The sequence below is a fragment of the Puntigrus tetrazona genome, chromosome 14 (assembly GCF_018831695.1).
Source record: "Puntigrus tetrazona isolate hp1 chromosome 14, ASM1883169v1, whole genome shotgun sequence".
Classification (NCBI taxonomy): Eukaryota; Metazoa; Chordata; class Actinopteri; order Cypriniformes; family Cyprinidae; genus Puntigrus; species Puntigrus tetrazona.
Genome location: NC_056712.1, coordinates 17,306,507 through 17,327,491, shown reverse-complemented (window position 1 = coordinate 17,327,491; position 20,985 = coordinate 17,306,507). Strand labels below are relative to the sequence as shown.

General features: G+C 38.0%; 3 protein-coding genes across 4 annotated transcripts in view; all 3 read left to right on the top strand.

Moving 5' to 3' along the window:
- The first annotated feature begins 476 nt into the window (after positions 1-476).
- psmd10 (proteasome 26S subunit, non-ATPase 10) lies at positions 477-3,654 on the top strand. The gene is made up of 5 exons (XM_043256826.1): positions 477-655; positions 761-859; positions 1,097-1,243; positions 2,805-2,971; positions 3,059-3,654. Exons 1-5 carry the CDS (start codon positions 542-544, stop codon positions 3,210-3,212), a joined length of 681 nt encoding a protein of 226 aa, XP_043112761.1. The 5' UTR covers positions 477-541; the 3' UTR covers positions 3,213-3,654.
- A 3,245-nt stretch (positions 3,655-6,899) lies between these two features.
- Positions 6,900-13,058, top strand: LOC122358298 (X-linked inhibitor of apoptosis). Of its 2 annotated transcripts, none has more exons than XM_043258114.1 (7): positions 6,900-7,073; positions 9,352-10,137; positions 10,448-10,547; positions 11,431-11,509; positions 11,637-11,673; positions 11,798-11,971; positions 12,289-13,058. In XM_043258114.1, the coding sequence occupies exons 2-7, from the start codon at positions 9,372-9,374 to the stop codon at positions 12,477-12,479; spliced, it is 1,347 nt and encodes a 448-aa protein (XP_043114049.1). In that variant the 5' UTR covers positions 6,900-7,073; positions 9,352-9,371; the 3' UTR covers positions 12,480-13,058. The 2 variants fall into 2 exon arrangements, with proteins under 2 accessions (XP_043114049.1, XP_043114050.1); XM_043258115.1 differs by having other exon boundaries at positions 6,902-7,073; positions 11,801-11,971.
- A 474-nt stretch (positions 13,059-13,532) lies between these two features.
- The window catches only part of stag2b (stromal antigen 2b), a 21,355-nt gene continuing 13,902 nt past the window's right edge, over positions 13,533-20,985 (top strand). Inside the window, exons 1-5 of the mRNA XM_043258113.1 lie at positions 13,533-13,727; positions 19,066-19,198; positions 19,298-19,376; positions 19,952-20,095; positions 20,288-20,384. Of these exons, the coding sequence (XP_043114048.1) occupies positions 19,155-19,198; positions 19,298-19,376; positions 19,952-20,095; positions 20,288-20,384 (364 nt within the window). The 5' untranslated portion in view covers positions 13,533-13,727; positions 19,066-19,154. The remainder of the gene's footprint in view (positions 13,728-19,065; positions 19,199-19,297; positions 19,377-19,951; positions 20,096-20,287; positions 20,385-20,985) is intronic.

The following is a 20,985-nucleotide window of genomic DNA, read 5'->3' as shown; positions in this document are numbered from 1 at the left end:
AGATGAAGAAAGGCATCGCAAGGTGCATAAATAATTAAAACAAATGCTTCGAACGCACACGTATTAGAAATATTGTTGTCTTTATTTAATCTACTGTTCTGATTTTCCACAATTTTCTATCAAAAAGTTTATATTTATGCATATTTAAATTAGTTAAAATGTAACAACACGAAGCCAAAATAAATGTAAACGGTAATCATTTTCGAAATACAAATCATTTTATATAAAAACATATAATTTATAGAATAGAATATTATTTTATATAATTAAAATAAATAATGTGCGGCTTTAAATAAAACCATGCGGCTATGATATAACCAACAAACTAGCCAAACGGAAGTCAGTCAGCTTTATTACAATTTTAGATACGTTTCCTAGTTATTGCCTTTCTTCGCACTCTGTGTCGAATGCATATATTTTAATCGGGCAGCATTCAGCGGTACCTAAGTAAGTTGTTTTATCCAATGAAATTGCAGCTTGTCTGTTTGGGGCGGGACCGTTTGGATGGAGTCGTCACACCGGCGGTCCCCAAAAGTGTGAGATGGAGGGAAGGGTCTCAAATGTAGAAATCTGCAATTTGGCTTACACTGGGAAGTTTGAAGAACTGAAAAGATGCGTGTTTTCCGACAGCTCGCAAGCGACGAGAGCAGATCAGGTGCGTGGGGCGGGGCGGACGCGCATGTTAGCACGATGCTACGTTAAAAGTCCGTCCGTTGATTCAAATGTCACTGTCGCGTGTGATCCGTCTCGTTTGATTCAGGACAGCAGGACTGCTCTGCACTGGGCCTGTTCAGCTGGGCATGTGGACATCGTGCAGTTTCTGCTGGACCTCGCAGTTGAAGTGGATCTGAAAGACGATGTGAGTCAGCATTGTGTCGTTCTTCAGTCCAGAAGCCCGCGCCAGTTAATGTTACTGTACTGAAAAAGAAACTTTAATTTCGGTGTAATTACCGATCGCTAGTTGATTTAAATGTGAAGTTCATACACGACATCGGGTGTTTTTTGCGGTTCTGTGTTCAGGTGGCAGCGCTATTGATGCTTTGTCATTCACTGCATGTCCTCTTGGTGGAGTTCTTCACCCTTTTATCTCTTTTAGGCCTGTTGGACTCCTCTTCATATAGCGGCGTCTGCTGGGAGAGAAGAAATTGTCAGATCCTTGATATCTAAAGGAGCTCAGTTGAATGCTGTGAACCAGAATGGTTGTACCCCACTACACTACGCAGCATCAAAAAACCATTACGAGGTAGCTTCGGCGTTATATATATTTTTCTCTTTCTTGAAAACACTGAAACTATATATTTTATATTATATATCTCTTAATCATATGTTATGGGTAACAATAAGTTTCATACAACTGCACTGCAATTGGCCCTCCAGTAGTCATGTGACTCTCGTCACTTTGTTTTATCACTTCATACAGAAGATTGCTTTAAAGAAAGCAGCTTTACGGTGTTAGAAAACTAGATTATGAAGAAAACGTAGTGTCATTTTCGGTTAGAATTGTAATTTAAATCTTCCGACTTAGAGCCCCTGTATTTATGCGAGTATGTTTAGAATGTATCCATGTCAATATTTTAAAGAATCACAAAAGCTGACTAATCAGTCCGAGCCTACTGATGAATCAGTAATCAGTTAAGTCAATTATCTATAATAATCTTTGATTTAATTGGTTATCAGCACTAATCATTTGTTGCGGCCCCATTAACACCTTGCAGAGAAGTAAGCATTTGATCCCCTGCTGTTTTTGTAAGTTTGCCCACTTGAAGGATCTGTCGTTTTTGTGCTAGGTTCGTTTTAAGAGACTGAAGATCAGACAGAAATTCAGGAAAAAACACCTTTATAATGAAGTCATGAATTGATTTGGAATCCATTGGGTGAAATAAGCATTCGATCCTGAAGAAAAGCATTACTCTGTACTTGGAGGGGAAACCCTTGTTGGCAAGCACAGAGATAAGCTGAGTCTCGTAGTTTTGTCAACCATGCCAGAAAGATCATGTCAAAGTTTCAGTTCTTTCTTTTTTTTTTTTTTTTTTTTTTTTTTTTTTATGCCGTTCACTCATTAACTTCCCTCAGTCTTGATTAGGATGTACGTCAAAGCTTATATAGTGGGACCTTTGCAGCGGGAAGTCCTCGATCACTTGGGATTTGCGAGAGTTGATTGATTTATTTCTTCATTTTTATTTTATCTGTGGAAGCCGGAAATTTTGCTAGTTCTTAGGGGATCAAATACTTATCTCACTTAATCAAATGCTAATCAATGTATTTTATTTTTTACTCTCACCTTCTGATAATTTAATGAAGCTAATTACATGCTGCTTTGTCGTATCATTAATTTCCACTCTGAATATTGCGAGCCCCTTTTTTTTTTCCCATTCAGAAACTCTGAAATGAGGAACACTGGTAACTGATCATGAGGATACAACACTTCCTCAGGTTTTGATGAAAGTGAAAATGTTTTTTTTTTTTTTTTGTGACACTGTTTCTATTAATACTTTATTTGCCTTATAATAGTATATTGCCAACACCTTTTTTTTTTTTTTTTCTTTTTTTTAGTTGGAGAGTTATAACAAATGATAACATTACATCTTTCTAAAAATCTGGAAATTGTCTATATTAATATTTTATTATTTTACTAGCTACTTTAATTATAATATTTAATTATAATCACCAGCTAATTAACTATATTACAAGATTACAGTACATTTTTTCTTTAAAACTTTTCATATTCTTATTCTCATTTTCTCATTTATTTAAATAAAATAATTAGAATGCATTGTCTTTTTTTTTTATTGTTCTCCCAAAAGATAGCCCAGATTTTGCTAGAAAATGGTGCAGACCCCAACGCCACAGATAAACTGGAATCAACTCCTCTACACAGAGCTTCTGCCAAAGGCAACTATCGACTCATTCAGCTTCTTTTGAAAGAGAGCGCTTCTACCAACATTCAAGACTCGGAGGGAAACACACCACTGTGAGTAGAACCACGGCGTATCCGTGTAATGGTGTATAAATGCTTCCTCGGAGCAGTTCTCCATGAGCGTTTTATTGTTTTTGCTAGTCATCTCGCATGCGACGAGGAGCGAACGGAGGCCGCAAAACTCCTCGTGGAACATGGCGCCAGCATCTACATCGAGAACAAGGAAAAGATGACGCCTCTACAAGTAGCTAAAGGTGCCCTGGGATCTGTGTTGAAGCGCATCGTGGAGGGTTGATGGACCCTGAACAGAAATGAAAGAATGCACTTGGAGCTGTTGATTAAGCTGCTCTTCATGTATGAATAATATTGTTTATGAGAGTATCTGAGAGAGACACAGTAGAGGAACTGCTTTGTGCTGGGCGTTTTCACAGATGTTCGCTGCAGAGAATAAAGTCAACATTATGTCATCAACGTTAATTTTTTTTGGCAGTTTAAAAGCTCATGGCTTAATATATTGGTCACTTTAGGATTTTAGATTTACAGATAACATTCTGATTATTTTGACTTCAGCAACGGATGCTTTATTTCTGTTAAACCTAAAGCTGATTTTGTTCTTAATCACGTGTCATTTCTAGGTTTGTATCTGTGTGCAAAAATGACAACACCATAGTCTATTCTTTCATCTTGATGCTTGTTTTTTTTTTTTTATAATGAAAATAAATTGTAATTGAATAAAATTTATTGTTGCAGTCATATCTAAGTGTTGTGTTAAAAGGTAAGTCTATACTCAATTAAATACGGAGACATCTAATTAAAATTCAACAACAACAGTAACACATTTATTTAAAAAATTAAAAATTAAATAATGTTCTTTTGAACTTTCTATTCCACAAAATTCTTAATCGGCACAATTGTTTGTTCAGCAGAAAGCCAGCATATTAAAATGATTTCTGAAGGATCGTGTGACACTTACGTCTGGAGTAATAATGCTAAAAATTCTGCTTTGATCACAGGAATAAAAAAACCATATACTCACTTAGAAAATGTTATCTCACAATGTTTCTTTGTATTTCTTTTTATCAGATAGCAGCCTTGGTGATCTAACTTTTAAACTGTAGTGTTTATTAGATACTTCTTTGTCATTCAGCTAATAGTTCTACTTTTTAATATTTAATATATTCAAACCTATGGCCATGCTTTTCTTGTCAAGGAAATACTGAATAGGTATTTAAGCAGACATCTTCTTACAGTAACTTAAATCGTTTTAGGCTGCTGAACTCAAAAAAAAAAAAAAAAAAACCTATGAATGCATTTCATGCAATGCCAGTTTTAGGTGCCAACTTGTCAGCAAAAGTTTCACCGCATAAAATAGGGTAGTGGTGAAGAAAACTTCCTATTATCTACTGCTCAACCCAATTCCCCATGACGATATGGAAAACCACCATGCGCTGTCTGTGCATTTTGGGCAGCCTCCTGAAATTTAATAGTGATTAACCCTGTCTTCTGTTTCCTCCTTGGATTAAGAAAGAAAGAAACACACAATTAATCTTGAGGATCTAACATTTCTGTTCTCGTGAATTCTGCTCCATCATATAATCATCCCTAACTTAAAGTGAACGTGTTTTTTTTTTTTGTAGTATTTCAAATTATTACAACCGGTTCAGTCAGTTTGAAGTTTATTTACTATTCTGCTTCGCAATACTGGGATTGAATTACAGCAGAAAGTGCAACGAATTGCAAGAAAACACAAAGCACTAAAATACCCAAGATACCACATATTATTAACACTACTCCAAAAATAATTAAAGATAGACATTTGCACATATACCTGTCTATACATCAACAAAATAGTGTTCATTCACACACGCACATGAACATAAAATGTTTGGAAAAATACAAAGGCAGCTGTAAAAATGTCATGCTTTGCTAAAGATCACGAAGACGACGATCCTTCTGAATAATCTCTTGTATGAATTTGATATTGGCTTGCTCTCTCAGACGTTTACAAAATAAGCAAGGTTTATTTCAGCTAGTCTGACTTATTCTAAGTTGATTTGGTTTAAAATAATTCAGACTATCTTAAATAAGCCTGGCTTATTTGGTAAACTTGCTTAAAGGAACAGGCCCTTGAACTGATTCATGGTTAATTGTTTAGGGATGGAGCTAAAATTTGAGGACCATAGTTGAGAAAGCCTGCACTAAATCATCAGCAGAACCTCCATGTTTTACAAAAAAAAAAAAAAATGGAAACATAGAGACGCCTTTTTAGATAGTCGTCAATGTGATAATTTCACAGGAATGTTTTGAAGCTGGGATTCTGGTTTAAGCTGGTTTATGCTGGTCCTTTTGCTGCATATGATGTTTTTTTTCGACGGGGAAGTAGTATAGCCACCTATATTCATATGGATTGAAGTGTGTAGCCTTTTTAGAAGTAGTAAGAGTAAAAGATGTTAACACATGCTGGTGTGTATTCTTTCTCTAGGGTTACGTGGCAAGGCTAAAGGGTGAGGATGAGGTTTTCTGCATGATTCTTGAGAAGCCAAAGAGGTGTATCATCTGGGGGAAACTTGCTTTCTTTGTATCTAATCTTAGAAGGGCTTGTTTTATCTGTCCTATACTGTCCTTCAAAATGGCCTCTCCGTTTGGTTCACTAGGCTACACAATCATGGGGAAGACTGCTGATCTGACAGTTGTCCAGAAGACAGTCCTTGAAACCGTTCACTGCCAAAGAAGCTGGCTGTATCCAAGCATGCTAACAGAAAGTTGAGTGGAAGGAAAACGTGGGAGAAAAAGATACTGGGAGAACCGCAAGCCTTACGAGGATTGTCGAGCAAAATCGATTCAAGAACTTCACAAGGAATGGACTAAGGCTGGGGTCAAGGTACCGCATGTGTCAAGGAATTCGGCTACAGTTGTTGTATTTCCCTTGTTAAGCCACTCCTGAACCGCAAACGTCGTCGGAGGCTAAGGAGAAGAAGAACTGGACCGTTGTCCAAAGTCCAAAGATGAGAGAAAGTTTTGTAGTTCATTTGGAAACCGAGCTCCTACAGTCTGGACGAAGGGTGGAGGAGCTCGTAGCCTAAGTTGCGTGAAGTCCACTGTTAAGTTTCCACAGTCTGTGATGATTTGGGGGGCAATGTCATCAGCTGGTTTTGGTCCATTGTGATTTTTCAGCAGAATTTGACACCTGCCCTCGGTGACTATGGTGCTGGTGTGCTTGACTGGCCGGCCCTGAACCCCATAGAGAATCAAGTTTCTAGTTGCGAAACTGCAACAGTACTAGCATACCGCAAAAGTCAATGGCTATGACAAGAATGTTGTTTTGTGTCATCGTGTATTTATGCTGGATTTTAGTTCATGCAAATATATAGAAAGTATAACCTATAATAGATGCAGAGTTCCTGTTTTCAAGATCCCATTCATTTCCAGATTTTTCTGTAGTAAGAAAAACCTATGATTAAGCGTGTAACAATTTAAATTTCAGCTCTGAATTGGTACAGAAACACTACATAAAATGTCTGAATAAGGAAAGGTTTAATTTAAATGTTTGTTTTAATTTAATTTCAACTTAAAAGACATGCATATTATTTTAATTATTTAATTACAAAAAAACTACTGATTGATCAAGAATGGAATTAAATTTAAAATCTGCCGAGCGCTAATTCCAGCTGAATTTAAAAACAATATTCAACTCAGCTGGAAAATGTGGTATTATGTTTGATATTCTTTTAAAGTTTCGGGAAAATAAATACTCTGTATGATATGTAGGGGATAACTGAAAATGGTGAGCTTAATCGTAACACGACAGAAAAATTCCCTACAAGTGGGTGAAGAAAGCGAAATCGAATTCTAACTACACTTCAATCAAAGTATTACTATACTTGATGGAGAGCCCCGCTTGCGATGACGTTCCTAAAACAACACCAGCCAATAGGATAAGGGAACGTCACATTACCTAATTAATATTCATGTTCCAGGTTAAACCATAGTATGTTCCAGTCTGGGGTGTCACTATAGAAGTATTTAAATGGTTTCCGCCCTCTGCGTTGACTAGTACTCATTTATTTGCTTCGTCCAAGGGCAGAACGGAGAGAAGCTTGTCGTCTTTCAGGTACCGAAGTAGATGTCCAGTCGATAACGCCTTTCCTCACCGAAGGTAAGCAGACGTTAAGGTTTATTGACATCGCGGACGGTTAGCTAAATGCTAACGCTAGTGCGCTCTTCTTAATCCCAACAGCCTGATTCAGTCAAGTTAAGGTCAAAGTCCGACCGTGCTCTCTAACGCGGCCTCCTTTTGAATGTTTTGCCTTCTTTGATCGTGCTCTTTTAGCTTTCCAATCCAACGTGAAGCGCACGGGTTGTCAAACTGAAACTATCGAAATCCGCCACATGTTATCGTGTGCACACATGCAGATCTTTGCTGTTAGCAAACCCTCTTTTTACAAAATAATTTACGATATATATATATATATATATATATATATATATATATATATATATATATATATATATATATGACCCTGACCACAAGACCAGTCATTTTTAATTGTGATCTAAAAGCTGCATAAACAAGCTTTGCATTGATCTATGCCTTGTACGTTATATATTGCCTAATTACTATTGCGGAGTATATAATCCTAACAAACCATACATTTAGATAAAGACGACTGCAAAATGACTAAATGTGTAAAATGTAGGATTAATTGGACAATATATAGCTAAGGTAACGTTACGACTAAAATTACAAATTACAGAATACAAATCCCAAATGTTGAGCATTATGGAAGGAAGCTCCTTATAATTATATTATGGAGATTGTACTTGTATTTTCTGTTATACGTTATATTTAAAGAATTCTTAGAGTGAAAAGAAATTCGTGATTTGGGATGGAAAGTTATATCAAACCTCCTTCTGTGTAATTTATTTGCAGTTCAAAAAGTCCTGCATTTTTCTAAGAACCTGGGTTGCCAGGTTTTCGAAACAAACCCGCTAAAATGACGCTTCAAGGGGGTGTCCCCTGATTAAAAATGGCTTTCAGGGTTTTTTTGTGCGTGTGTGGCAGGATTCCCCTCTTATTCCAGGTACTGTATACCACGTTATTGCGGTCACTTCAACCTGCAGACATATAAACGAACCTGCAGCAATAGCCCTAATAGCAACACTAGGGCAGGACATCTTTTGACTCTGCAGTGGCATGTTGTGATGCACAGATGTGTGAGATAATGTTATGATTGCTCATGTTAAGAGGTGACAACATAAGGCGCGGTAATTCCACTTTCTTTATAAAGTTACATAAGACCTTTAGTTTGCAACGTCTGTGATGTACAACCACATGATTAAGTTATGTCAACGACAGTGTAGTTGGGCTAGATGATGCGGTTTCTAAATGTTCTTTAGCAGTAAGAAACAGGGTGGATGTTATATCTGAATCACCCCACACATGCTGGAGGCGCTGTACACACGTGACCGACAACGCCTCTGTCTCTTAAAGCGACAGGAACTCTGAATGACTCTCCCGGATAAAATTTTTGTAGTCTTATAAACATTCCTAGCATTGCATTCCTAGATCCGTTGAATGTGTGTCGGCGGTGGATATGAATCATGCACAAAACATTGTAAACGCAACACTTGCCGGCAGTTTCACAGCAGCTGTGGAATGTTCTGATCAGCCCATCGGGTTCACTGTGTCCTAGTGAGTCAGTTTGATAACAGACCATTGTCCTGTTAATCACACAACCTCTTTCTTAACCCTGTTTGCAAATAAGATAATGGTTGAAACTTCTCACTAATTACACAAGCGAGCATTATTGCTCAAACTTGTCTAAACTTATTGATCCGAGCAAGTACATCAGCAAACTAACAGCCGGCCTTAACAATATACTGTGTTCTGTTTTCTTTAGAAGGTTTGGCATATTTTTCATTTAGTTAACTTTTTTTTTTTTTTTTTTTTTTTATGACATATCTCTTATTTTAATAATTACAGAAATGTTGTGAAATATTCCTATTATTATTATTATTATTATTTCTCATATTTTTAATATAATTTCTGCCTGTGATTCAGTTGCATTTTCAGCGTCATAACTAAAGTTTTAGTATCACATGATTCTTCAGAAATTATTCTAATATGCTGATTTGTTGCTCAAACCTTTATTATTATTATTATTATTATTATTAATGTTAAAAGCAGTGCTTTTTGATCAAATTAATAACTGAGCAACATCAGTATATTAAAATGATTTCTGAGCGATATAATATTTTGCATTATTACTGTTTTACTGTTGTTGTTTTGTTTTTTTTAAATCAAATAAGTGTAGCCTTGTTGAGCATAATGCAGACTTCTTTCTTAATGAATTAACTTTTTGACTGCTAATATACATGTACTTTTGATCTCTGCATACATATTTGAATTTAATTTTTCTTCTTCTTTTTAACAGATATTTTGTTACAAGCAATAATGGCACGCTCAAGTCAAGATGGCGAAATCGAAGCTGATGATGCATGGTCATCCATGCCTAATCGTGTGAGTTCCTTCCAGCACTTCCCCCGTTCTGGAGAATTGTCAGCCCAGCGCCTGGCCCGGGCAGGCTTTTATTTTACAGGTCAGGCAGACAGGGTGCGCTGTTTTAGCTGCCATGCGACAGTGGAAGACTGGAACCGAGAGGATGCCCCATTGAAGAGACATCACCAAGCATCTCCCAACTGCACGTTTCTTAGCTGTGCTCATGGTATGAGAGCCTCAGACTTCATTCAAAGGCCTACCTATGACGAAGAGGCTGAAGCCAGGGAGTTCCAGCTCCGCACAGGAGAGGTGATGGATGAGACCATTTATCCCGTTGTGCCGCACATGAAGAGCGAGGAAGCTCGGCTGAATACTTTTAGTGAGTGGCCTGCAGATGTTCCAGTTCGACCTGAAGACCTGGCGGCGGCGGGGATGTATTACTTGGGAACAAATGACATTGTGAAGTGCTTCTGTTGTGGGCAGGAGCTGGCAGGTTGGGAGCCAGGCGACGAAGCCTGGGGCGAACATGCAAAGCACTACCCGAACTGCTTCTTCATCTTAGGCCACGATGTGGGCAATGTGCCGCTGACAACACCAAGGCCCAGGGTGAATGATCAGAGAGCCTCTGTGGAGTCTTTTGAGGGGCGTCTTGAAACCTTCAGAGGCAGACAGCATCCCATAGACCCCGAGAGACTGGCCAGAGCTGGTTTCTACAGCAGAGGTAACTACAGTAATGTTTCTACAAGCTTAATCGGCCTGCATGCATTGTTCTCTCATATAGCTAGCTACGTAATCGTAAAAAAAATATTTGTAGAAGTTAAATGCTGAACGTAGGCTGCTGAAGAACCACAACGTGCACGCGTCACTTAAATGGCATCGTCAGTATGCTTCCGACCACCCATTTGAAAAAGAAAAGGAAAACGGCTATTTCAGGATGGCAGAAAGTGCTAAAGAGGTTTTCAAAAATGTCATCCTTGCAGCACTTTGTCGAAAGACGTAGAACAAACTGTTGTGGTGTTTTGGTCATTTAGGGGAACAGGACCATGTGCTCTGCTTCAGATGTGGAGGAGGACTGAAAGGGTGGAGGCCTGATGAAGACCCTTGGGAGGAGCATGCTAGGCACTATCCAGGGTGAATTGCTTTTTTTCTATAATTTGAGACATTGACCTCAGTTTGGATTTGCGTGTTCACTGCAAAATGTAAGAATAAGTGGAGTAGAGTAATTCTGTACTATTTTATAGTTGGTATATAAAATTAAGGAAAACCATGAAACAATTAATTGATAATTTTAATGTGAATTTGGGGATCACAATATAATGTACCAGTATTATTTTAGTGTATGTGTGTGTATATATATATATATATATATATTAGTTTAAGATTCTAAATTTCAATGTATGTTTATTTTCAATATAATTTTAGTAATTGTTTTTGTATATTTTCTTTACCTATATAGTTTTTATTTTTAGTACTCCAAATTAAACTTAAATTAAAATTTTATTTAAGCTTCATTTTTGTTTTATTACATAAATTTTGAAATGTTTTTATTTTTACATTATTTACATTTATCCATCATACTATACATAATAAGGTTATTGGTTCTAAGATTACTAAAGATAACATTTTAACAGAGTTGATGCAGTTTTGTTTGTGTAAATTAACAAAAAAAAAATCTAATATCAACAGAAACGGCCAAAGTATAGACCCTAATATTATCTGATAATTAATATTGTTCGTAAAGAACATTGGTCCATACAATTTGAGGAATGAAATAAAGTCATTCTGAATTCATACTTTAAAAGTTTTTTTTTTTTTTTTTTTTTTTTTTTAATAGTTCTTCATACCTAAAAAATTAATTTTTAAAAAATGATACAAATGATCTAAAAATCTGTTTTAACAGTATTGATCTAAAATACAATTTCAAGATATTTTATATATTGATCATGTCAGGCAAGCATTAACCATGTTTAAAATTGTAGTTTTTAATTGTGAAATTATTATAATTGGCCCCCAGCTGCAGTTTTCTTCTGGCAGAAAAGGGAGGAGAATATGTCAACAGCATGCAGCTGAGACATCCAAAAGGAGACCATTCAGTGAGTTACTACTTTACACAATTATTTAACAGAAAATGAAATGAATAGAATGAACACAATCATTTTATTCTGGTACAAATAGTGTGCGCTATATGTAGTTACACATGCATGTTATTTGGCCTTTCAGAGATCAAGTCAGAATGGTTTTTCAAGTGACAAGGAAGGTAAGAGTTTTACTTGCTTTCAAATCCAATGACTCCATAATCGTAGCTTTAATAACTGCTGTCTGCAGTATCTCTGGAAAAACCCCGTCTGTCCCAGATACTTGATTTTCTACTTTGTGTTCAGCAGCACAGAACGTCCTGCAGTCAAAGATTGCACAAAAGGCTGTAGATATGGGTTTTGACCCCATCAAAGTGGAGCGCACCATTCTGCAGAAGCTACGTCAGAACACTGAGGGTTATACTTCAGTAGAGGACCTTATTCAAGACCTCAGTCCCGACGTCACACCTGAGAAAGCTGGCGAGTGCTTCCTTTTTTTTCTGATTTGTATGCAAGGGACTTTTAAATGGTGCATTAAGTGAATTCTATATATATACACATGTATGTGTTTGCTTTAGGTTTTGCTCTTAAAAAAAGCATTTACTCTTTACTTACCAATGCAAAAAAATTTAAGTTAAATGCATAAATCCGTAAATTAAGTGCATAATTCATACCCCTAAAAATAGCATGCCAAACATTGTGGAAACTGACAGATAGGCGCTTGTTTTTATATATTAGGGCTAATTTCTTTCTTTCTTTCTTTCTTTCTTTCTTTCTTTCTTTCTTTCTTTCCACAGAGGACCCCATGACAAAACTTGAGAAACTCCAGAGGGAGAAGCTCTGTAAAGTCTGCATGGACAGCGATATTAACATCGTCTTCATTCCCTGTGGACACCTGGTCACCTGTCAGGAATGCTCCGAACCCCTGAACAAGTGTCCCATCTGCTGCGCCACCATCACGCAGAAGATCAAGACCTACAATGCCTGAAAGACAGAGACGCCAACACTCCAAAAGAAATACTGATACTTATTCAAAGTGGCAGAATGTAATCATTCCTAAAATTGCACATAGATGTGTGAAAAAAAATTTAAGCTGTGTGTGTATATATGTAGACTTGCATATGTAGATGTTGTTTTATTTTTTTTTAACAAGACTTCAAAATAACGAGCTGTACATAGACGTTTGGTTTTCGATCAGGGCAGGGATACACTACATAATTTAACTTGTAATGTATTGCAGAACATGACATCTTGAATAGAAGTTCTATTTAGCTGCTTTCCTCAAATAGTCCGATTCATGTGAATCACAATAGTGCCTTTTATGTAGTCTACTTTTTAACATTTTAATTGTTCGATTATGTTTTTAACATAATCATGTTTCACACCTTACATTTGATCACTTATTTATTTATTATAAAATAATTGCTTGAGGCTTTAAATCAAGGTTCATTTAAACTTCACCAGTCCAGGTTTGTTTGTTTTTTTTCTATACCATTCTGTTCTCACAGTTCCTTTTTTAATAATGATTTTATCATCCATTATGACAATAAAAGTGGACTTCACTGTGGATATTATCCTGTTCTTTCATTTGTCATTTTTAAGATTCATAAACTGAAAGACCAAAAGCTTTTATGTTTACAAAATTCTCCCAATGATAGCGTGCAGATTAATGCATTTCACTATACATTAACTAAACGCATATTGTGTCATATTTCGTTTACTACGCCTTTCTTGCAAACATTTGTACTGACCTGTAGCTGTCAGATTAGTTACTTTTCCTCATTAAAAATGTAAACGTATGTTACATTAGCTCGCACATTGAAGTTATTTTTTTCGATTGACGGCTTAAATTAATCTTACAATTATATGAGCTTCGTGAAATGTCCCCACAGAGGCAAATACTGTCCAAAAAATAGTTTTCTGGCACTAGCGTCTATCGCGCCGAGCGTTTTGCACCTAAAGGCCTCGACCACTAAACGTCAGTCTCGAGCTCAGGGCTGCAGTCCCTGCTCTGTCCACCAGGTGGCAGCTCAACACCGGTAGGTTCTCTGTGAGTGATCGGAACAACAAACCGAACGGAGCAAGCGGGGTAAGAGCGTGTCCAAAACCGCCTCTGACCGCCACTTTCAAACTACATCCATGAAATAGCCGCGAACGCGCACTTTAAAGCCACTGGAGTCCATCTAGAGCTTCAAGAAGTCCTTATAAACAATCCGGAACCGACCCTGACGATCGGGTAAGTGGTAAAATGGCGGAGAGATTTATAGAAATTAGTGGCTTTAGGGTTATTTGGATGATGTGTTAGCCGCGCTAGCCTGGTAAGCGAGGGACAGGATACGAAACGAGCCGCCGTGCTTCCGTTGCCGCGTTCAAACGATAAAAACCGCATCGCCGCGCTCTTTGGGAAATCAAACAAGCGTATTGTGTTTTCGCGAACCAGCGTAGTTTGCGTGTTTCGTGGCGTTTCATTGGTAAACAGTTAGCTAGCGGGCTAACCTTACCCTGCACAGTCAGGAACACAAATTGAGAGGCAAGATGGAGGACGAGGACGCGATGTTTTCCCCCCTTTTCCGAGATGGAAAAGCTGATGTCGCGCCTATTGTGCCGATTTCACCACGTTGTCGTTTTTAAACGCGCTCGCTGGCCATTTTTTACGCGTTATATGTGCGCGTGTGGTAGGTGCGCGTGCATAATGACTGGAAGCGAGCGGAGCCAAAATGGAGAATCCCGAAAACAGCTGTGCTGGATTGACTTCAAGATGGAGATTTTTCTCCCCTTCTGATCGTATTTTAAGTCGTTCCGTCAAACTACTGTGCGGTTTCGCCGCCGCGGCCTGCTTTTGCGCTCAGAGGCTCGACGTTTGACGGTGATAATTGTGCGTTGGAAGTAAAACACCGCGAGTAATGAAGTAATATCGTGGTAAGAAGTGCGACGAGGAGGAGTTTGCGAGCGTCCGCCTGATCTCAGCGCTCAACTTCACATACTAGCTCCATACATTAGCAGATCCCATTATTTCTCACTTCTCTAGACCAGTGGGTCGTGACCCAAAAAATGGTTCTCACTTCTGTTTTGATAGGGTGCTAACGCCGTGCTTAATAAAACTATGTAATGGGGCTTATGTGGGGCAGAAAATGTGCCGATCAACTTTTAAAAGGGGGAAAAGACACTTCCCATATCTTTTGTTGTTGACGTCAGAGGCAGTGCGTCCAATCAAACTTTATGGCATTTTGGCGCAAATTTATCTGTCACTCGGTAAAATGGCTAATGCCGAGCTGTTATTTGTGGCGTGCTATTGTGAAGTTTGTGTAGGATGCATAGGACGTTGCACTAACGTTTTATTTGCGTAATGCAAGGATCTGTGCAGTTCGGTTTACGATGTTTGGTTTTGTTTACTTACAAAGCGAAAACCGGTTATTTCGTACTATCGTTATATGATAAGAGGAAGCGGATGCAATGGGCAGAATTTTTAATGTATATAGAGGCCAGGTTCGGTTTTTCATTATGTGTTTTATATATTACGTACACACATTGGTAGCGAACGGCATAAAATAATGGGGCAGTATTAGTTTTGGGCTAAGCTGTCATTGTCGTGCGTGTGTGTGTGTGCGTGTGTGTGTGTGGTTCACAATGGCTGTGGGTAGAAGCGTCATTTGGCGCCACTTTTCCTTGTTGTCGATTGTGATGCCGCTTTTAAATTCCCGCCTCGCCGCCGAATATTCTATAATAAAAAATTGAGCTTTATTGCGTCCGCGCACAAATTCTGCTTATTGTTACTTGCTGGGTATTACATAACTGTTATCTCACGTACTCGGCACACGCTTTTTGCCCTGCGTTTGGTGCAGAGAAGAACGTCGTATTCGACACGTCTTTTATTATTATTATTTTTTGCCACTGATAATGTACTCCGAAATTATGCCATTTAAAACTTATTTGGTTCGCACACGTCTATGCACTGAAAGCCACACCTCTTTATGCACATATATGGCCGAATTCAAAGTGTTGCGGGTAATGGGTCCGCGTTATACTTGCTGTCGTTGGAATGCTTTTAACGGAGCATTATCATTCGGAGCGTTTGTAGATCGTGCGTTACTCGCATAAAACGGTCCGTTTGAAATAATGGGCAGTGTCCAAATGCGTCATTTTTTACAGCGGTGGCCCGGTTCCTTCCTGCTCTCTCTGTTCATGTTTACGTCCACAAATGTTAGCCGGCCTCTGATTGGATGCGGAGAGAAGGAGGGCGGACGTGTTGTTTCCTTATATGGCCGCAGAGGTAGACGTGAAGCTCCGGCGCTCCGAGATGTTTCCTGGAAACGGTGGAATCCGGCTAGCCAATCAGCAAGGAAGCAGCGCGATATGACAGACTCGGCGAGCCACGCCCACTTGTTTTCATTCTGAACCGCGGGCACATCTTCAGCGCACAGCTCGGAACGGCTCACTTTCATTGTACTGTAATTCTCCACACTCGTGCTTCTTGTTTTGATGTAGTGGTGTTTTTCAGCAGTGTTGTCTGACGAAATGGGTGCATCTGTGATAAAGGCGCTACATCATTAATGAAAATAATTTTGTGACAACACAGATGCCATCTGCTTTTTTGTGTGTTTCTGCTGCTCTGCCTTCATCTCGAAGTGTCTCGTAAGAGTATTTCAGTAACAACCTAATAAATTAATTTCCCTCAGTTATATTTTTAAGTCAAGTGAGGGGTAATTATCATTGTATTTTCCTATTTGTTCGGTGCTTTGACACAATCTATATTGTTAAAAGTGCTATTTAAATAAAAGTGATTGATTGATTATTTGATTTTTTTTTTTTAGGTCCTTAAAAGTAAAACATGTAATTTTCAATATATTTGTATTGTAGAATTTCCACAATTTTGGCAGCTTTATTGTAAACATTCACATTTAATGGAAAATAAACAAAAATGCTTTTATATTCTCTTTAAATGCAACAAATCAACAAAAGTCAACAGCATAGCATTAATGTTAGTTCGTCTTGAAACACTTTAAAATACATGCCATTTTGGGTAAAAACCTTAATTTTATAACTCATAGCATGCAGAAAATATTGTATCTTTAATAGCAGTTTTACTCTGTCACTGATCTGCCTTTCTGGTGGGCAAAAAAATACATATATATATATATATATATATATATATATATATATATATATATATATATATATATTAGTTAAGCCTAATGTTTTGACATGCAACAGATGTTCAGCATAAATAAAGCAACTTTTCATGTGCACCTCTCAACCACGAGAATTTCTGAACGTATAGTCGAATGGCAAAAAATATGCGGACTGATAGATCAAGGTGGAAGCTCCACTTCACAAGATTCATCATTTATCAGAGAAATGCTCCGTCCATTCATATTTACTTTCTTGTAGATTTGATCCTACTTTATATTCAGTGGCCTGGTGTAATACACTTAAACGAGTCATTTGATGCATTGCACTTATCCTGTACTTGCACGTTTTACATTTTACTTATTAAAAAAAATACCTGCATGTAATTAAGTTTACATGATTACACTGTTGACCCATTCTTTACACCTTAAACCTGCCCGAGCCACCAAACCTGTCCCTAACCATACCTGTATTTTGCAATACAATATGAACACAAAAGTACGTTGCACTTATTTTTTCGTGTTAGGACCACCTCATATGAAGTTGGACCAAAGGGAAGTCCACCTTTGACTAGCAGTAGCAGATCTTGTTCGCAGCTAAATGCTGCTGGCTATTTGCAAATAAGCTATTTGATATGCGCTGGTCCAGCACCCTGTTAAACAGCCATTTAGTGAGGTCTTGGTGGATAATCACGGTAGTCTTTCGTGCAGTGAGATTTGTATTACATTGTTAATTGCAGCGTTTTGTTGCGCGCGCGTCGCGAGCTGTGGTCCTCTCGCGCGCCGATCATACTGCGTTGCTCGGATATCTCACGTGCTTTTAAACTGGTTCAAAAAAACAAAAACTGTAGTTCATAGAGAAGGTATTATTATTATTATGATTTCGGAACCTCAGCTCGGTTCGTTTGGACGTATGTGAACGCGGCGATCGCGCTCGGAACCGCGCCAAAACAATCGGTCTCGGCTCGATTTAAAAGGCAATCCGATCCAATGGACCGACAAACCATGTTATATAAAAGTGCACGATGGGTAAACACGTACGTTTCGCGAAAAGAGATAGCTTTGTTGTTTTGCTAATCCCTCAAAATAAACCTGTGGGTGAGTACGCCTTCGCCGTTCAAAAACAAAGCGCTCTTTTTTCATGGCATTTTAAGTGTTTTGACGATTCATTCTGAATTAATATAACGACAACTACAAAAAAGCCGTTGTGCTATCCCGATGAGTGACAGCTAAGTGGAAACTTAACATAATAAAAGAACATTTGATCGATGAGACAACGGTTTACCTGACTTGTAATAACTCTTTTGGCCCGTTTAGAAACCTAAAGCAAACGGCATCAAGATAAAAAAGCAACATTGTAGTAATTTTAATCTCTGTTTGGAAACAAAGCAATCGATCTAAATTTAAATTAAATAAATTTGAAGTGAACCTCTTGATTTACTTAATAATAAAACAATCTTCAATAGAAAAAAGAAAGCCATACAGGTATAAATGACACAAGGCGAGATTAAATGATGACCTGTTTTTCATTTTTGGCGTACTGTCTCTTTAAAATAATCAGAAAATGGGTTTTGTGTCATTAAACCTTTTGGAGAGGGTGCTCTTATGTGTAGAATATTGGCTGTAGCTTTCTGTGAAAGTGTGCTTTTAAATATCATTAACTTGAGAAATGGAGAAATGCTTCCAAGGTCGAAAATATCTGCTTTATTTGCCGTTATCGTTGTTGTTTTGAAATGCTGCTGTTACTAGAAATGGTGCAGGCGCCTTCAGCTTTCACTGGAGTTCCTTCACACGGACTGAAAGAGTCTCTGTCTGAGTGATCCGCTCAGGAGGCTGATGTGGAGCCACACTGCCCCCCTATGGCTGCAACATGACCGCATTTGCTCTGCCTAACCATAATGACAGACCGATTGAAGTCGCAGGCATAGTAAAGCGAGCAGACTAATTGTTATGAGTTTTTGGGATGCAGTTTTGATTTTTATTAGTCCACGTGTACTGCTGCGCTGAGACGTAATCGTGTAAGCTGAATAATTTTTGGATGAGGATTAACACGGCATGACAGTAATAACACGGCTTGAATTCAGTTAGAAATATGCACAAGTGCGTGGCAGGTTTTTAATTTTGTTGCCACTTGACCTCGCAAACCATTTTTTTTGACGCAGAAGTTTTGCTTCAACACTGTGCACGGTGACATTCAGACTGTATTAAAATGCACGTCTCGTAGCTTGAGAACATGAAAAAAAACGAGATGCGTTGCGACAGCCAGCCGATGCATGTGAATATAAGACAGCAATTAAAAAATGAGTCCACAAACTTGCCAAAGTTGAGTTATGACATAAAGAATAATTACTGCTTGAGATTAACATGCATGCATTTTTTAACGTGTTACTCTTTTTTTTCACCATTTTTTTGTGCGTGTATGTGTTTTTTTGTTTGTTTCGTTTTTAGGTTTATGCGACAAAATTACCCGCTGTTGCCCTGCGTGTATGAAGACAAAGCCCTTGATAAGTTGAAGTGGACCAGAAGATGTTAAAGAAATGATAGCTGCACCGGAATTACAAACAGAGTTTCATTACACTCAGTGAGTACACGCACCGGAGTGATGAATACAGATTGCGCGCATGCATTCGTTCACACGTTCACCTTCACTCTGATAACATCGATCTGTTTGTGTGAACAGGGACACTGACACCCGATTCTCATCAGACACTGATTTCGATGATCCTGATGGGAGGAATGTCATTGTCGGGAAGGGCAAGGTATGAGTGGACTCTGATGTTTTTGATTATCAGAAAGTCTTTACAGGATTTCGCAAGGCTCTTTTAAATGCCCTTTTACCCCGTTTTCCGTGGAAATGTTTCTGGAGCTAATAATTGGCCAAGGGTTGTGAACCTGTCACAACTTAAGATTGCGACTTCTAGAAATGGTTCACTTGAAAATTAAAGATTGCTGAAAATGTGCTGATTTAAATGGGTTTGTGGAGATTTGTATTTAATGCATGAAGATGTTCGTAACATGTTTTGAGCAAAAAAAAAATACAAATCAGAGCAATTGAACAAATCCATCCATATCTGCTTATCTATATATTTTCATTTTTGGATGGAAAAAAGTTTATTACAGTGTGTTTATATAAAATATATAATATTTATATACATTTATTTATCATCTTTGTATAAGCTGCTTTTTAACAGTATTATTTAATAAATACTATTGTTTGTTACCGATTCGCACATGATATTTGACTGTTGCACATTTGCTGAACATAGCCGTTTTTCACTCGTGGAGAGTTTGATTCAGTTCGTCAGCGTTGACCTGCGATGTCACTCTGCTTCAGGCGAAGAAAGGAAAGAAGGGCCCTGGAGAGAAGGGGAAAGGAGTCGGGAAAGGGCCTGGACGCATGAACGGTCACCACCAGGAAAACGGCATGGAAAATGTCATGCTTTTTGAAGTGGTCAGACTGGGAAAGAGTGCCATGCAGGTCAGTGAGCATATTACCGGCTTTTACACTGCCCTCTGTCTCGCTCTGGCATCCGCATCTTAAATTCCCTCTTGCGGGTTTGTGGCTTCTGGAGGGATTTGAGTGTTGGCAGGAGAATATGCAGACAGATGTACCGCTGTGTAGTCGAGCAGATTTTGACCTTTGCAAGATTTCTGCTCTCCTCTTTTGCAGTCGGTCGTTGATGACTGGATTGAGTCCTACAAACATGACAGAGATGTCGCACTACTCGACTTGATCAATTTCTTCATCCAGTGCTCTGGCTGCAAAGGTTTGAATGTCATTTCTCATGTGATCTGATTTGAGCTCGTAGTGGATAAATGCTGTGTGACAGACATATTTATGAGTTGTATATAGTTTTCATGTTATGCCCATGTTATTCATAAACATTCATTGTTTATGAAATTAACTACATTATCCCGGTCTGCATTATTATTATTATTATTATTATTATTATTATTATTATTATTAATTTATTTTTTTATTGGAACATTAAAGAAGATATTTTGACGAATGTTCGCACTGCTGCCTTACATATAATGAAAGTGAATGGGGACTTGCGTTATCAAGCTCCATGATGAAAGTGGTTCTCATGTTATATATTCATATGATAGCTTTGTATGAGGACTAGGTCATTACTAATTAAAATATATGGTTTTGAAAAGCTTGTTTGAATGTGATGGTAAAACTGAACACTACAATAACTGCAGCACACGCTTATAATAAACAATTTGAGCGATTATCGATAAAACGGTCATTGTAAGTGTCACAGTTGTCATAATAGTTATCGTATGGAAAAAATGATCTTCTACGAAAACAGATTTTCCATTTATGGATGAATCTTTCTTTTAGTAGTGCGTTTTCCTCATTGA

What these genes read in the sequence shown, in the direction of transcription:
- psmd10 (XM_043256826.1), top strand. Translation starts at nt 542, where the DNA reads ATGGAGGGAAGGGTCTCAAATGTAGAAATCTGCAATTTGGCTTACACT. An exon ending in AAGCGACGAGAGCAGATCAG is followed by an intron (nt 656 to 760) that starts GTGCGTGGGGCG and finishes CGTTTGATTCAG; the next exon opens with GACAGCAGGACTGCTCTGCA. An exon ending in TCGGAGGGAAACACACCACT is followed by an intron (nt 2,972 to 3,058) that starts GTGAGTAGAACC and finishes TGTTTTTGCTAG; the next exon opens with TCATCTCGCATGCGACGAGG.
- LOC122358298 (XM_043258114.1), top strand. Translation starts at nt 9,372, where the DNA reads ATGGCACGCTCAAGTCAAGATGGCGAAATCGAAGCTGATGATGCATGG. An exon ending in TTTTTCAAGTGACAAGGAAG is followed by an intron (nt 11,674 to 11,797) that starts GTAAGAGTTTTA and finishes CTTTGTGTTCAG; the next exon opens with CAGCACAGAACGTCCTGCAG. An exon ending in CGTCACACCTGAGAAAGCTG is followed by an intron (nt 11,972 to 12,288) that starts GCGAGTGCTTCC and finishes TTCTTTCCACAG; the next exon opens with AGGACCCCATGACAAAACTT.